At 38.3% G+C, this 17,285-nt stretch overlaps 1 protein-coding gene across 1 annotated transcript; it reads left to right on the top strand.

The window, feature by feature from the left end:
• Positions 1–4,864: 4,864 nt before the first annotated feature.
• LOC109013691 ((-)-germacrene D synthase-like) lies at positions 4,865–7,513 on the top strand. Its single transcript, XM_018995862.2, has 7 exons — positions 4,865–5,001; positions 5,136–5,403; positions 5,727–6,099; positions 6,205–6,423; positions 6,529–6,667; positions 6,771–7,022; positions 7,188–7,513. The coding sequence occupies exons 1-7, from the start codon at positions 4,879–4,881 to the stop codon at positions 7,479–7,481; spliced, it is 1,668 nt and encodes a 555-aa protein (XP_018851407.2). The 5' UTR covers positions 4,865–4,878; the 3' UTR covers positions 7,482–7,513.
• The last annotated feature ends 9,772 nt before the right edge of the window (positions 7,514–17,285 follow it).

Genomic DNA, 17,285 nt, shown 5'->3' with positions numbered 1-17,285 from the left:
AAGTCGACCATGATCGAGGCCGTGCAGGGGGTGTTGCTCGCGAGGACCGACAGCGTGATGGTTCCCACAAAATGAACCATACTCCCGAAGAAGCCCTTTAATGGCATGGGGGCCGGATGTTGCCAGGCTGCATCTATTCTCATCTTGGTGAAGGCTTCCCAGAATAGAATCTTCACAAAGCTTCCATTGTCAATGAGGATTCTCTGGGTGGTGAAGTTGGCGACCAACAAAGTCACTAGCAGTGCGTCGTCGTGGGGGTATAGGACCCCCACTTCGTCAGCCTTCGTGAAAGAGATGACCGAAGTCGGCTCGCCCCTTCGGTGCTTGGCGGGATGGCACTCCGCCAAAAACACCTTGTGGTTAGGGGTGTAAAAATTAATTGAGAAACTGGAAAATTGGCCCAGACCGGCCTTGATTGGCAGAACCGGCCCGATTTTGGACCAGTCCGGGACTGATTCGCTTTGTTCTAAAACCGGCCGGTACTGGTCCGATTCCGATTCTATGCTTTTTAGGACCAGACCAGACCGGATCGGATCGGTTCACTATATTATATATTTTAAATTAATTTTTTTAATATTATATATAATATTTTTTATATTATATATATTTTTATTTATAATATATAATAATATAAATTATAATTCTATATAAGATAATATTATTATAATTTATAACATAACATTTTAAACTTAAATATTAAACTTTATTTGATCATATGCTTTAAACATAATATATATATATATATATATTAATAACATTTTTTGACTTAATAAATTCTCAACATATTCCTTTTGATAAATACATAATACATTAGTAATACTAATCTACATTAATATATTAATTATCTTATTTTTAATTAATTAGTATACATTAGTATACTAATGTATATTTGTATATTAATTATATTTTATCCCCAAATACTAATACTATTAAAATCAGAAAACCGGACCGAATTTGATCGGAACTGTTAAAACTATAGGTACTAGTTTAGGAGGGTAATTGGTGCGTAATCGATTTTTGAAAATACAAAATCGGTACATATTGGTTCAGTCCTAAATTTTGTCCAAAATCGAACTGGACTGGAATGATTACACCCTTAGTTGTGGTACCAGGCCTGTTTGGCGTGTGCCTTTTTGCTTGAGGAGGAAGTGCCCCCACCCGTGAATCCTCCCACTATGGTTCTGATTTCCCTGAGTGGAGGTCCCCCTTGCGGTGGCGAATGAGAGTGGTCTTGCTGTGGCCCTCGTGTTGGCGGTCGTCGCGAAGGGCTTTCTTCCCTCATGTGTCGGTCAACTCGGTCCGCGCTCATTTCCCTCGACATTCCCCTTCTTTTCTGCTCTATTCTCTGGGCGAGGGGATAATGCTGCCTCGTCCGCTCCACATGCTCCTTTCTCCCTTGTTGGGAGAAGCAATCCTTGGTGTTATGCGAGGTGGACCTATGGTATGTGCAGTAGCGATAGGCAATAGCTCCATCGTCGTCTTTACGGGTGGCTGTGTAGGCTTCGTGGATGGTGAATTTAGGTTGGTCGAATCGAGGTTCTAGTCCCCTCGTCAGAGCGTCCTCCTTTTTGTTTTGGTAATTTTCTGCAGTTTCTCGTGGGCCTTAGCTCTAGGCAGGGCCCTCACTTTCCTCTCCGCTCGCTCTAACTCCTTCTTTCTTGGCTTTGTCAGGACTCGAAGAGTGTCCTCAAAGTTGATGAAGTTGTCGGCTTGATCCATGAACTATCGCAGCGTCACAGGAGTCCTCCTCGCCAGCTTGGCCATGAACTTGGATCGTGGCCAGACCCCTCCCAGAAGCACCGCCAAAGTTATTTTCTCATCCTGGTTGTAAGTGGTCATGCGCTCCTTGTTGAACTAGGACATGTAGGACTTCAAGTTCTCCTCTTCTCATTGCTTGATGGTGAAGAGGTATGCAGCTGGATGTCGCCTTCTTTGACTCGATATGAACTGGGTCAGAAAAAGTCAGGCAAGCTCGCCAAAGCTATCTACGGATCTGGGCGCCAGAGACTCGAACCACACTCGGGCTGGCCCCTTCAGGGTCAGCGAGAATGCCCTGCATGTCACCTTACCTAGGAAGCCATGCAATGTCATGTGAGCCCTAAAGGTTTCTAAGTGTTCAAGAGGGTCCCTCCCTCCATCATACATATCCAAAATGGCTACCACCAATGAGGGAGATGCAGCACACCATTGACTTAATCCCTGGTTCATGTTTGCCCAATTTGCCAAATGGAAAATGAAGAACTTAAGTGACAAATCCAACAATTGTTAGACACTGGGTTTATCCGAGAAAGCCTGAGTCCCTGTGCCATTCCAGTTCTACTTACACCCAAGAAAGATGGTAGGTGGAGGATATGCGTAGACAGTTGAGCCATTAAGAAAATAACGGTGAAGTATAGATTTCCCATTCTGCGGCTCGATGATATGTTGGATTTATTAAATAGTGCATTTATTTTTACAAAGATCGATCTTTGAAGCGGATATCACCAAATTCGAATCCGTCCTAGGGATGAGTGGAAGACAACATTCAAAACAAAAGATGACTTGTATGAGTGGTTGGTCATGCCCTTCGGATTAACCAACGAGCCGAGCACTTTTATGCGAGTCATGACCCAAGCACTCAAACCATTCTTGGGTAAATTTGTAGTTGTTTATTTTGTCGATATCTTAATTTTTAGCCATTGTGTACAGGACCACTTAGACCATGTACAACAAGTTTTGGAGACTTTGACGAGTGAATGACTATTTATCAATCGGAACAAGTGCGATCTTTTATGAAGCAACATGTGAGTTTTTTGGGGTTCAAAATTTTGGACCAAGGTGTAGGCGCCGATCCGACCTAAATCCAAGCAATTCAAAATTGGCCGGTACCACGTAGCTTTTCGAAAGTACGAAGTTTTATCAGGAATTCCAGCACCATAATGGCACCTATTACCGAGTGCCTAAAGTCCAAAAACTTCAGTTGGACTGTAGCTGCTGGCAAGCCAATCGACGAAATGAAGACCAAGATGGGAGAGGCACCAGCTTTAAAGTTGCCAGACTTTTCAAAATTATTTGAGGTTGCTTGGGATGCCTCACATGTAGGCGTACGTGGGAGTAGTATTAAGTCATCAGGAGGGTCATCCTATCGTTTTTTTTAGCGAGAAACTCAATGAGGCCCAAAGGAGATATTCAGCATACAACATAGAATTTTGTGCTTTGATTTAAACTCTCAGACATTGGCGTCTTTATTTAATTCATAGAGAGTTTGTACTTCATACTGATCATGATTCTTTGAAGCACCTAAATTCTCAAAGCAAATTAAATGCCAGGCATGCTCATTGGATGGATTATTTCCAGCTGTTCGAGTTTGTTATCAAGCAGTTCCGAGTTTGTTATGAATCGGAATTAAAAATTTTCCAAGGATGTCAAATATGATGGTTGAAGACTTGAATATTCAGCAACATAATAAAAATTCAGAGATTCATAAAACTTCACCACTTTCTCGTCCCAATACATTGCTTTGGCATGGCGGTCAACATCATGATGAAAACGTTCTGAAGGAGTTTTAGTTGCTCAAGTATTATGTAAATAATAGTAAAAAAATAATAAAAAAGTATTCAATAATAATAAATAGTAATAAAAATTAATAATAATAAAATAAAAAATAGTAATAAGATTTTATGAGATTACTCATATATTCTTAAGACCAACCAAATTATTTTACTAATTAGCAGCATTACACCACAATTTTTCTCCTGATCAGCAGGAAAGTGGTATTGGTAAAACTTTTCCAATCCAAATTCAAAGGTGGCAGCTTATATATTGAATCTAATATTCTAATTTAATTTTTTTCCTGCTGTTTGCTGGCATGTAGTAAAATATACATTATACACAGCTCAGTTCGCAATGTAATTGTCTGTCTACATGTACGCAGGCATTCCCAAATTCAAAGATGGCTTAAATCTGATGTTTTTGGTTGCATGGAGAAATTTAAAGCATTTACGTAAACATGATTCGAAGGAAGAAAGCAAATATAAATGACATTTGCAGTTGATCCAAGTTCCAAGCACTCATAAAAAAGTGGTTAAATATAATATTTACATGAAAAAATTAAATTTTTAATAATAGATCTCACTTTATTTTAAAAGAAGTACACAATATTTGTATACTCTAAAACTCTTATTCTTAATCAGTGAAAAATATATATTTATTAAGATCCTAACTATCAGTCCAACAAATTAACAACAACGTCCGCGCCAGTACGTGTTAGATCTCTTAACAGTGTACACAATGTAGACTTATGTACTTATGTAAATATTTATATACTGAATTGCTAATTTGTCAGTTCGAATAAATAAAGTGAAGACTAGTCGATATTCAAATTAGGATCAAAATGATATTTAATTAGCATCTGATAATATGGCTACACGTACGTTAATGAATCGGTAATGTTTTATATAGTCCTGTAAGTACAGTTTCTTGCATACTTTTTACGAAAAAAAGTAACAGTTACTATTAAAAAAATAATTTTTTATGTGAATACTAAATGTACCCATTTTTAAAGAAAATATATCAAAATTATATATTTCAAAATTATAAATATCATTTCTCTTGGTTAATTAACATACAGGAGGCGGATCGTTCAACATGCATGTGAGATATTAGATTTTCCCTTTGGTTTGGTTTTCAAAGTAGAATATTGGATGAAACTAGATGCATGAATTCTATGCGCGGCCCACAGGTTTCGGTTGATCAAATCTGATTACGACTCTTAACCCCTTCCCATTCTCCTCATAATCATTGTTATTGCCCTATATAAAGCGTTCTGCAAGAGAACTCTTCCCAGCAGCTTGCAATCAGTACTATTAAGCTTTGAGTTGTCTTAAATCGCAGCAAAATATGTCTGTCCCATCCTCGGTTGCTCTCTCACAAAATGCAGAATCAGATGCCATTCGCCGGACTGCAAATTTTGAACCAAGCATTTGGGGTGACCGTTTCATCAATAACATTCCCGAAGACCAGGTACATATATATATATATATATATATCATTCTTGTATAAACTGAATGATGTTAATGAATTTGTTTGGAGTTACCAACGTACAGCGCGTGAATAATATTCTGATTTTTGCAAAGTATCCCAATTTGTTGGTGCAGGTTACCCATGTTTCTAAAGTACGCGAAGTCGAAGAATTGATAGAAGAGGTGAGAAGGGAGTTGTTAGCCTCTGCAGATCAACCTTCCAAGCAGCTGAACATCATTGATGTACTTCAGCGCTTAGGGGTGGCGTACCACTTCGAAAGGGACATCGGAGAAGCACTAGAACGTATTTATGCCTCTTCGGGTGCTAGTGATGACAATGATCTTTACCATGTTTCCCTTCATTTTCGACTACTACGTCAACAGGGATTTCGTGTTTCATGTGGTAATTATGTTTTTCGTTTTAAAGAGAAATCTTTGGTTTATAAAACATCTCACAAAATAAAACTACAAATTAACGTGCCTTGCTATATATATATACATATATCAGATTACAATTAAAACACATTTTAGCGTAAATTATATATATTATATTATATTATGTAAAGTGTATATATATATGTATGTACATAAGTTTGTGAGCTTTAGTACATATTTTGTGAAGCTAGCTAGCTAGGCCGCTTCATTATTATGGGTTTCTTGGGTGTACGTATATATGGAATATATATATATATATATGTTCTGTCTCATAAATTTTTATTTAAGCAGATGTGTTTAACAAGTTCAAAGATGAAAATGGTCAATTCAATGCAAGCTTGAGCGCCAACATTCCAGGCTTGCTAGCCTTTTATGAAGCCACACATCTTAGGGTGCATGGAGAAGAGATCCTTGATGAGGCTCTTAGTTTCACCACCACTCAACTTGAGTCCGCGAAATCCAATTTGAGCAATCCTTTAGCAGCACAGGTAACTCATGCACTAAAGCAATCCCTGTACAAGTGCATTCCAAGGCTAGAGTCCAGGGATTTCATTTCGCTCTACCAAGACGACACTTCCCATAACAAAGCTTTTCTAAAGCTTTCGATATTAGATTTCAATCATGTGCAGTCATTGCACAAGCAGGAACTTGGTCATATCGCTAGGTATTGCCATGCATGACATTCATAGCGCGCACTATATATGTCAACTCATTTTTCGAGGTGCATGGCACTGATCAATGTCAGTATATTAATTTAATTAATCTGTAGGTGGTGGAAAGATTTAGACTTTGCAACGAAACTACCTTTTGCAAGAGATAGGGTTGTTGAGTGCTTCTTTTGGACTGTGGCAGTCTATTTTGAGCCCCAGTATTCGCTTGCAAGAAAAATACTAACCAAAGTTATTGCTCTGACATCTATCATAGATGATATCTATGATGTATATGGCACACTCGAAGAGATCGAGATATTTACGGAAGCAATTGAAAGGTTTGAAAGTAGTGATATCGAGTGGTTTGTTATTTTTAAGATTTTGGTGTAGGATATCATGAGTCTAATAATTACTTGATCAATTGGCCGTACTGGAATTATTAGGTGGAATGTTAGGAGCATGAGTACGTTACCAAAATACATGCAAATATGTTATAAGGCACTCTTGGACTTTTTCGAAGAAATTGAGCAGGTGCTCGCAAAACAAGGAAGATCATACCTTGTTTCTCATGCCAAAGAAGCCGTAAGATACAAGCATTTATAACTCAATTATCATATATTTATACCTCCTACTTAATGCCATGCATCGTGTTTAATGTTATGTGAAATCCTTTGAGATATCTCAGATGAAAATTCTGGTCCGGGCATATTTCGATGAAGCCAAATCTTTTCATGCAAAGCACATCCCAACGATGGAGGAATATATGCGTGTTGCACTAGTAAGCTCCGGCTATCCCACGCTCACGGTCATGTCATTTCTTGGCATGGGTGATCAGATAGTTACCGAGGAGACACTTGTGTGGGCCTTTAGCGATCCCAAAATTATTACTGCCTCGTCAGCAATTGGTAGGCTCTCAAATGACATCAAGTCGCATAAGGTATGTGACCAATAATTGCTCCGATAACGATCGAAATGAGGAATGATCAAAATTCTCCATGTTTTAAAGTAAATGGATGTTATTAGGTGTTTGATTTCTATGTGATCTCTTATTATCATACCAAATCTTTTCAATATATATGGAAAAAACTATATATGTTTGCAGTTTGAACAAGAGAGAGGGCATGCTGCCTCGGCCGTTGAATGCTATATGAAGAAGTATGGTGTCTCAGAAGAAGTGGCGTATGATGAACTCAGCAGGCAAGTTTCTGATGCATGGAAGGATGTCAATGAGGATTGTTTGAGGCCTACTGCTGTACCGATGGCTATCCTTATGCGTGTTCTCAACCTTTCACGAGCAATAGATGTCATATACAAGGACGGAGATGGATACACCCATGTGGGAAAACTGATGAAACCTAAGATCGAATCACTCCTCCTATATCAAGTGCCAATATGAGTATAATTGCTAGTTGTATTGGGGTGCTCTAAAGCTAGGTAGATCTTGCAGTACTATATATATAATAAATGAAAATAAATGAAAATAAATAAAAAATAGATAAATATATAGACTGCCATAGATTTTAAAAAGTGCCCTCATGTTGATGTAGTTTAAATTTAAAATATCTTACCTAAGCTTGGTTTCATTACCTTTAATTTTTTAATTTGCCTGAGTATATTATATTCCAGATGCTTCTTAATTCTATTCTTTTACTTAGCGCATGATCTAGATGCCGTTTCGATTCTATGATCTCCACCTCTATCAAACCACTTTTTTATTTTTATTTTTTAATAAGAAACAAATTAGGACAGCAAATCGCTTGTGTTTCCTCGCATTTAGAGTCTACAAAGAATTAGAGTGCTCAGAATATAAACCATACGATAATGATCAGGCTATTGTGCATGATGTGATTTTAAAGAAAGGATTCGTACGTGATCTCAACGTGTCTACTATTTGTGATGTTCTTCCGTGCGTAGTCTCGGACTATAATTAATAACACAATACATAAATGTATATATATTTCCTTTGGTTTTTTGCTACCCGCGGAAGAAAAAACAAGTTCAATTAATCCTACTTTGTTGAAACCAAATCGTTTAACCAATATTCCACACACACACACACACAGACACACATTAATGGATGAGTATGTAATGAGTAATGCACTAAGAGATTAGAGATAGAGAGGGCTAGCTATTGTTTATAAAGATAGAAAGACTTTAATCACAAAGAGTTCCATAAAAATAAGTCCACAAACTGATGTGGCTTGATGTTGTACGTTAGATTATAAAATTACTTTTATTGTAAAGTAGATCTAAAATATCATATGAAACAAAGTCAGCTTATTTACGTTGTGGTGAAGAGTAAATATATATTTTGTGGAGAATTTGCAGAAAATTGAGAGTATATAAAGACGGAAGAGAGTGGTGAACGTGTTCCACTCAAAATCAATCACTGTATGTGATTCGGGATTGTTGCTTACTTGGGATTTGTGGCAGGATAGGAATTTGAAGATGGATAAGTGTTCTATTTTTTGTAAAATTTCTATATGACTAAAGCATTTCTAGCCTGCACCTGCTGTACCAATGGCTATCCTTATGCGCATTCTCAATCTTTCACGAGCAATATATGTCATATACAAGGACGGAGATGGATACACCCATGTGGGGGAAAGAAATGAAAGTTAAGGTTGATTCACTGCTGGTATATCCAGTGCCAATATGAGTATTGCTAGCTGTATTGTGGTGCTCTAAAGCTAAGTGGATCATGGACCTTACAATAGATCAAAATAAGTGAACAAGAGATAATTATATAAAGACTCCCGTAGCTCTTAAAAAATGTCTTCATAATGATGTAGTTTAAAATATCATACATAAGTTAGGTTTCAATACCCTTATTTCTTTTAACTTACCTTGAGCATATTATACTGGTTGCTATTGTATTTAAACTATATATATATTCATTTTGAAGGTTGTAAAAGCTAGCAAGGTTTGTTTTTATTAATTAACTCCACCACTCATTTTGTGTATAGCCTCGCAACTAAAGAAACAAACAATGCGACCAAACCACTTACTTCATTTTTGTAATGCCCCGTTCTTGAGGGTCTGGAGAGTTAACTCATGTTACCTGATAATCAACTCCAACACCGCCAATATACTTCTAAAAGCTCTAAATCAAATGACAACACTTCAAATTTAATTAACTACACAAACTCATATATGAAATCCTCAATACAGTAACCCCAAAAAATTATCAACTTCTCTACATGTTACTTAAACTCATATTTCAACAATATAATTTACAAAAATCACCAGTACCCATCGAAAACTTTCTATTCTTAATCCACTATTCTTAAGTCATCTCACCCAATGCTTCATAGTCTTGATTATCAGCTGAAAAATCCAAAATAATCTGAAAATATTGTGAAGATAAAGGGGGTGAGTTATCAACAACTCAGTAAGCAGAGAACATATACTAGTATGCAAACATGAGCATTTACAGATTTCAGAAAGCAGAACAAAACAGTTTTTATTTTCAGAATGCAGAATCAGAACATGTTATAAAAAATATTAGAGCGAAAGTTAAAAAAAATATTCTTATTCAAAATTTCCTTGGCACAGCATAACTGTAACATCATATCAAAATAAAATTTTATGTTTAATCCCTGTGGTAGGGTTGTGCAAACCCTGGTGGCGAACCGAGCAGAAACATAATGTGAATCTTCCTCTTATCATTCTCGGAACTCCGAGTGTGCACATTGGAAAGACCACGCAGAAAACCACTTTGTTCCCAAAATGGGTGCACCATAAACAGAAAAGTTGGTACCAATCCAAACAGAGGCCACAGTTTTACACCCGTGGTAAAGTCAGAACAGAACAGAAACAAAATGTCATGCCAGAGGTTTCAGAAATCACATCATATCACATTAGAGTACATAACATTTTCATAACAAAACAGAATCAGGTCACAAAAATATAATTTATGCACAATTTTTCATAGTCGCTCTCTTTCGCATAGTTCAAAAACAGAATGCCAAAACTTGCTCATGTCTACACCAGTCATGACAGAAAATCTTTTATTTTTATATAGAATCTCATGAGCAATGCAGAACAAATAACTGAGATCGTTTAAATTTATTTTCATAACACAACATGCACATTTTCAAAATTGACCTCAGTCAATTTATTTTTATGCAAAATCTAGTATAGGAACCCTGCTTACCTGAACTTCTTAACTTTTTAGAATTTTCCTAAAAAATGTCGAGTTGACTATAAATCGTCACCTATAAAAAAAATCACGTAATTTTCGTAAGTTTCGAATCAATCAAGTATTTCGATATTTAAGCCTAAACTTCTAAAATAATCTATTTTAATTCCTCAAAAGCCAAAATTTTCATTATTCTTAAAATACTAACATCACTATCTAAACTCATCAATATCCTACTTAGTAACTCCGACTAAAACATTAAATTCTAACCTATTTACGATTGAGATCTTACTATAATTTATAATACTAAATAACATAACTACATCAAAATCATTATAAGTAGAAAATTATACTTTTGTTTAAATAATAAAAAAAATATTATTTTAAAAGGATTTAAAAATAAGATTTTGTACTTACTGATCATCCAAAAAATTTATCAGCATTTATTTAATAACCATTCCGATAAAAAAATATCAGTCTCTTGAAAATAACAACTTAGCAAAATAAACCCACATGTGCCTAAGTCTAAACATAAAAATCACATGCAGCCCACGTTTTAATTGCAAAAATACAAACTTAGTTGATGATTTTAACAAAAAGGGCAAAAGGGTAATAACACCCTTCATCTACTAGTTACCCAAGACACACACAGTTCCCTTTTTAAGTAACTATTATCAACAACAAAACTAAAACCAGAAGAGGCAAAACGTGAGTGACGGCAGGGAGATACCCACGAAAAAAAATTGAGGCAGCGACACCGTGGGAGCGCGACGAACGTTGGACAAAGGTGGTGGTGACTTTCTGATGGCGTTGCAGGGGGAGAGAGAGAGAGAGAGAGAGAGAGCTAAAGTGAGCGAAAAGATGGAGGAAGGATAGACAAATGAGGGAGATACGACGAGGGAAGTTGGTGGCTTACCAAGAGGCTGAGGTGGCACGCGGCAGACTGAGGGGTGATGGGATGATGGCAGGCACCGTGGATTGGCAGGTTGATGGTTCACGTGGAGGAGAAACACTCCTCTGTTTCTTGGTGTGTGAACATAGCTTTCCTTGAGGTGGGGGGCTCTTGATTTCGTATGGATGAGCAACGACTAAGGGTGTTATGGTGCACACTGTTGGATGCAGATGAGCCACAGCAGGTGGCACCGAGGGGTTGGGGTGGCTGCAGGTGAGTCTCTGTTTCGGTGATGGAGGTTGTGGTTGACAGCAAGGATCCTTGCTAGTGCTGTGAAGTGGAGCTCTTGATTGACCTTCTGTGAAGAGGAGGACGAGTGACACATAAACTAGGGTTGAGGATGTTTAACACACACATGTATATATAAGATATAAATAGTAAAGAAAAAAACCTAGAGAAAGAGGATGAAAAGGGCATGCAAGAAAATGGCAAATGGGCACGAAACCATGCGACGTGTTCTAGAAACACTTCCATGGGCCTGGGCTCTTTAGTGTGAAAAAAAAAAAAATACTTGCCCCACGTCTTGGATCATGTATGAGATTATTGCATGGGCTTTTACTTTAAGTCTTGGGTCTCGACTCAACCTAAAACAAAATACACTTGTCCCATAAATTTTCCGGGTGAACGTCCACTTGGTCCATTAAAAGATTTTAAGCCTAATTATCAAACCTATTGAAAAAAAAAAAAAATTCCGCCAAAAACATCTTAGGCCCAAACTCTCTTCCAAAAATTTTACTCAAAATCCCAAATGATTTATTTATTTATTTATTTTTTTACAAGTATAAGCCCAAAAATTTTGTAAAACTGCTTGACTGCGTTCGAGTGTTACAATTTTTTAATAAGAATGAAGGACAACAAACCGCTTGTGTTTCATTGCATACAAATCTAGGGAGAGATTTGGATAGTGAGTTGAGATAAAAGTTAAAACCTAAATAAAATATTATTATTATTTTAGAATTTGAAAAAGTTAAATTTTTTCTGTTGGGCTCTCTGGCCTATGACACGATTTGCCTGCTACTTTCGTCGGGTTATTGTCATTCGCACTCCTTGATGCAATATTTGTGTGGTCGAAGAGCCTGGCCCGCTCTTCACCGGGGAGGGGTCAGGACACTATAGGTCGACCTGGCCTTTTAACCCCCAAGTATGTAATTTCTTTGGGAGGCGGGGGGCAGCTAGTTCTTTATTGTGATGGGAGTTGGGGTAAGTGTTTGGGTAGCCAGGAAGTTGGACCCGCTCTCCTTTGCGGGAGGGTCCGAGCGGACTTCAACTCAACTCGCCCCTGTTACCCCTCGTGGAGGTAATTTGCTTGGACAGTTTGAAACTAAGTCTGCTCCGCTCGTTGACATTGTGTAACCCCTTGTTTTGACTTCTCATCTTTGGAGACTTTGATCATGTCGGGTAGATGAAAGACTAGGTCCGTAGTACATTAGGGAGAGGTAGGGATGCCTCAATTCAAACTAGCCCTTTTGATTCTCAAAAGAGGTAACTTCTTTAGACGGCTGTGGGGTTGGTCCGCTCTTTCGTTACGATGAGAGTCGGGGTAAGTATTCACTCTCCTCTATGGGAGGGTCCGAGTGGCCTCTAGGTCAATTCGTTCCTGCTACCCTGTAGGGAGGTAATTTGTTCGGACAGTTTGAGACTGAACCCGCTCCTGCTCATTGACATTGCAGGAAAATGTATGATTTGGGCCAGGCTGGCGCTGAACCCACTATTTGTTCGCAATAGAGTTCGGGGTAAGTATTTGGACCATCGTGGGGGCCCAATCCGCACCCTTCCGTGGGAGGGGTAGAGCAGCCTTTGGTGTGATTCATCCATTTAAATCTCGTGGGGAGGTAAGTTTTTGGGCAGTTTGATTTGGACCCATTCCCGTCTGTTGATGCTTACGAGGATGGTAAGTCTTTTGTCTTTGGGCAGCTGAGGACTGGCCTGTGCTCCACCTTAGGAGGGATAAGGCAACCTTTTGGCCTACCTTTCCCTCTGGTATCTTGTGGGGGAGGTAAGTTTGGACAGCGATATAGTTGGTCCACTCTTCGCTATGATAGGAGTCGGAGTAAGTGGTTCGGGCCGCCGGGGGGGCCTGACCTTCTATCCCTCATGGGAGGGGTAGAATGACCTTCGGTCTAGTTCTCCACTTTAGTCCCATGAGAGGTACGTTGTTCGGGCAGTTTGAGATTGGACCCGCTCCCGCTTGTTGATATCGCAGGGAAGGTAAGTGTTGGGTTAGGCTTGTGATCCCACTCTTCGTTACTGAGGTGAGGGTTGTTCAGCCACCCTGGGGAATGACCAGCTCTCGATCTCGGGTGGGGTAGAGCATCCTTCAACCTAACTCTCCCATTTGGTCTCGTTGGAAGTACATTGTTCAGACAGTTTGAGACTGGACCCGCTCTCGCTTGTTGAAGCTCGCAAGGAAGGAAAATCTTTGTTTTTGGGCTATCGAGGGCTAACCAGCACTCTGCCGTAGGAGGGATAAGGCAATCTATTGGCCTACGTTTCCCTTTTGTATCCTGAGGGGGAGGCAACTTATTCAGACAACGATGTGGCTGGTCCGCTCTTCACTACGATGGAGGTTGGGGTAACTAGGGTTGTAGCCGCGGGGGAGAGAGGACCCACTCTCCATCATGGGAGGGATAGGGCGGCTTTCAGCCTAGCTCTTCCTTTGATGCTGCTAGACGTATGTTGTTTGGGAAGTTTGAGACTGGACCTGCTCTCACCCGTTGGCATCGCATGGAAGGTAAGCATTGATTCAATGTTGTTTTTGTTATTGTAGATTCTGTTAATAACACGAAAGTTTGAAGTAGATGTGTTACATTATCCTGGAAAATCACGCCTTTCATTAAATAGCAAGAATTTACAGTATTTAAATGGCACATTACAAAAGAAAGGGAAATAAATCCTTCAGTAGGGAAGCTTTCGCTAGTTCTTCCACTCTGACTCTTGGGCCATGCACCTTCCCACTCCCCCTCGAGCTTTGCAGAGCAAATCCTAGACTAAGGCCTGCTGGGCTTTCCAAGCTGTGCATGGCCTGCTATTTATTGGAGGTACCGTCTGGGGTAACCCCACCATCATTCTGCTTCAATTCTTGGACGTAACATTCTCTCGCCAGGACCTGTTAGCCTCAGATTTCTCCCACCGCACGGGGAGTCGGGAACTTCATCTTGAGGTGGTAGGTTGACATGACGGCCTGCCTTCCGATGATGACGTTGTATGATGACGAGGTTCTTACTACTAAGAAGTCGACCATGATCGAGGCCGTGCAGGGGGTGTTGCTCGCGAGGACCGACAGTGTGATGGTTCCCACATAATGAACCATACTCCCGAAGAAGCCCTTGTGCAGGGGGTGCTGCTCGCGAGAAAGCCTAAGTCCTTGTGCTGTTCCAGTTCTACTTACACCCAAGAAAGATGGTAGGTGGAGTATGTGCGTAGACAGTCGAGCCATTAAGAAAATAACGGTGAAGTATAGATTTCCCATTCTGCGGCTCGATGATATGTTGGATTTATTAAATAGTGCATTTATTTTTACAAAGATCGATCTTTGAAGCCGATATCACCAAATTCGAATCCGTCCTAGGGATGAGTGGAAGACAACATTCAAAACAAAAGATGACTTGTATGAGTGGTTGGTCATGCCCTTCGGATTAACCAACGAGCCGAGCACTTTTATGCGAGTCATGACCCAAGCACTCAAACCATTCTTGGGTAAATTTGTAGTTGTTTATTTTGTCGATTTCTTAATTTTTAGCCATTGTGTACAGGACCACTTAGACCATGTACAACAAGTTTTGGAGACTTTGACGAGTGAATGATTATTTATCAATCGGAACAAGTGCGATCTTTTATGAAGCAACATGTGAGTTTTTTGGGGTTCATAATTTTGGACCAAGGTGTAGGTGCCGATCCGACCTAAGTCCAAGCAATTCAAAATTGGCCGATACCACGTAGCTTTTCGAAAGTACGAAGTTTTCATGGCCTCGCCATATCTTATTGGCGTTTTATCAGGAATTACAGCACCATAATGGCACCTATTACCGAGTGCCTAAAGTCCAAAAACTTCAGTTGGACTGTAGCTGCTAGCAAGCCAATCGACGAAATGAAGACCAAGATGGGAGAGGCACCAGCTTTAAAGTTGCCAGACTTTTCAAAATTATTTGAGGTTGCTTGTGATGCCTCACATGTAGGCGTGGGAGTAGTATTAAGTTAGGAGGGTCATCCTATCGCTTTTTTTAGCGAGAAACTCAATGAAGCCCAAAGGAGATATTCAGCATACAACATAGAATTTTGTGCTTTGATTCAAACTCTCAAACATTGGCGTCCTTATTTAATTCATAGAGAGTTTGTACTTTATACTGATCATGATTCTTTGAAGCACCTAAATTCTCAAAGCAAATTAAATGCCAGGCGTGCTCATTGGATAGATTTTTTCCAGCTGTTCGAGTTTGTTATCAAGCAGTTCGGAGTTCGTTATGAATCGGAATTAATAATTTTCCAAGGATGTCAAATATGATGGTTGAAGACTTGAATATTCAGCAACATAATAAAAATTCAGACATTCATAAAACTTGACCACTTTCTTGTCCCAATACATTGCTTTGGCATGGCGGTCAACGACATGATGAAAACGTTCTGAAGGAGTTTTAGTTGCTCAAGTATTATGTAAATAATAGTAAAAAAATAATAAAAAAGTATTCAATAATAATAAATAGTAATAAAAATTAATAATAATAAAATAAAAAATAGTAATAAGATTTTATGAGATTACTCATATATTCTTAAGACCAACCAAATTATTTTACTAATTAGCAGCATTACACCACAATTTTTCTCCTGATCAGCTGGAAAGTGGTATTGGTAAAACTTTTCAAATCCAAAATCACACGGAATGGAAAGTACTTCTCTGCACAGCGCCATGAATGACATATAGCCCAAATTCAAAGGTGGCAGCTTATATATTGAATCTAATATTCTAATTTAATTTTTTTCCTGCTGTTTGCTGGCATGTAGAAAAATATACATTATAGACTGCTCAGTTCGCAATGTAATTGTCTGTCTACATGTACGCATGCATTCCCAAATTCAAAGATGGATTAAATCTGATGTTTTTGGTAGCATGGAGAAAATTAAAGCATTTACGAAAACATGATCATTCAAAGGAAGAAAGTAAAGAGCATGTATACAGCTTAGCCAATCAAAAAAAGAAAGTAGTATTCCCCAGACACTGCCCTTATATATAACACAAATGACAAATATAAATGATATTTGCAGTAATTGATCTTCACGCACTCTTAAAAGAGTGGTTAATTAAATGTAATATTTATATGAAAAAATTTAAATTTTTAATAATAAATTTTACTTTTTCTTAAAAAGAATACGCGAGACTTATATACTCTAAAAACTTTTATTCTGAGTAAGTGAAAAATATATATTTATTTAAGATCCTAACTATCAGTCCAACAAATTAACAGCAACGTCTGCGCCAGCTCGTGAGGACAAGGTCAGATCTCTTAACACTGTACACAATGTAGACTTATGTATTTCTGTATATATTTATATACAGAATTGCTAATTTGTCAGTTTGAATAAATAAAGTGAAGACTAGTAGATATTCAAATTAGGATCAAAATCATGATATTTAATTAGCATCTTATAATTTGGTTACACGTACGTTAATTAATCGGTAATGTTATATATAGTCTTGTAATAGGCAATTTTTGCATACTTTTTACGAAAAAAAATATAGATTATTATTAAAAATATAATTTTTTTTATGTGAATACTAAATTTACCAATTTTTTAAAGAAAATATACCGAAATTGTATATTTCAAAATTTCTCTTTGATTAATTAACATACACGAGTCGGATCGTTCAACATGCACGTGAGATATTAGATTTTCCCTTTGGTTTGGTTTGCAAAGGAGAATATTGGATCAAACTAGATGCATGCATTCCATACGCGGCCCAAAGGTTTCGGGTCAAATCTGATTACGACTCTTAAACCCTTCCCATTCTCCACGTAATCATTGCTATTAATGCTCCTATATAATGCTTTGTTTATAAAGCTTCTAATGACCAACACAGCTTTCTGCAAGAGAACTCTTCCCAGCAGCTTGCA

This window comes from Juglans regia, chromosome 2 (assembly GCF_001411555.2).
Source record: "Juglans regia cultivar Chandler chromosome 2, Walnut 2.0, whole genome shotgun sequence".
In the NCBI taxonomy this organism is placed as follows: domain Eukaryota; kingdom Viridiplantae; phylum Streptophyta; class Magnoliopsida; order Fagales; family Juglandaceae; genus Juglans; species Juglans regia.
The sequence above is the reverse complement of the archived record's forward strand: the minus strand, read 5'-3'. Positions and strand labels throughout refer to the sequence as shown.

Coding starts and splice junctions, on each gene's coding strand:
- LOC109013691 (XM_018995862.2), top strand. CDS start 4,879: ATGTCTGTCCCATCCTCGGTTGCTCTCTCACAAAATGCAGAATCAGAT. Junction 6,424..6,528: donor TTTACGGAAGCAATTGAAAG/GTTTGAAAGTAG, acceptor TGGAATTATTAG/GTGGAATGTTAGGAGCATGA. Junction 7,023..7,187: donor ATGACATCAAGTCGCATAAG/GTATGTGACCAA, acceptor ATATGTTTGCAG/TTTGAACAAGAGAGAGGGCA.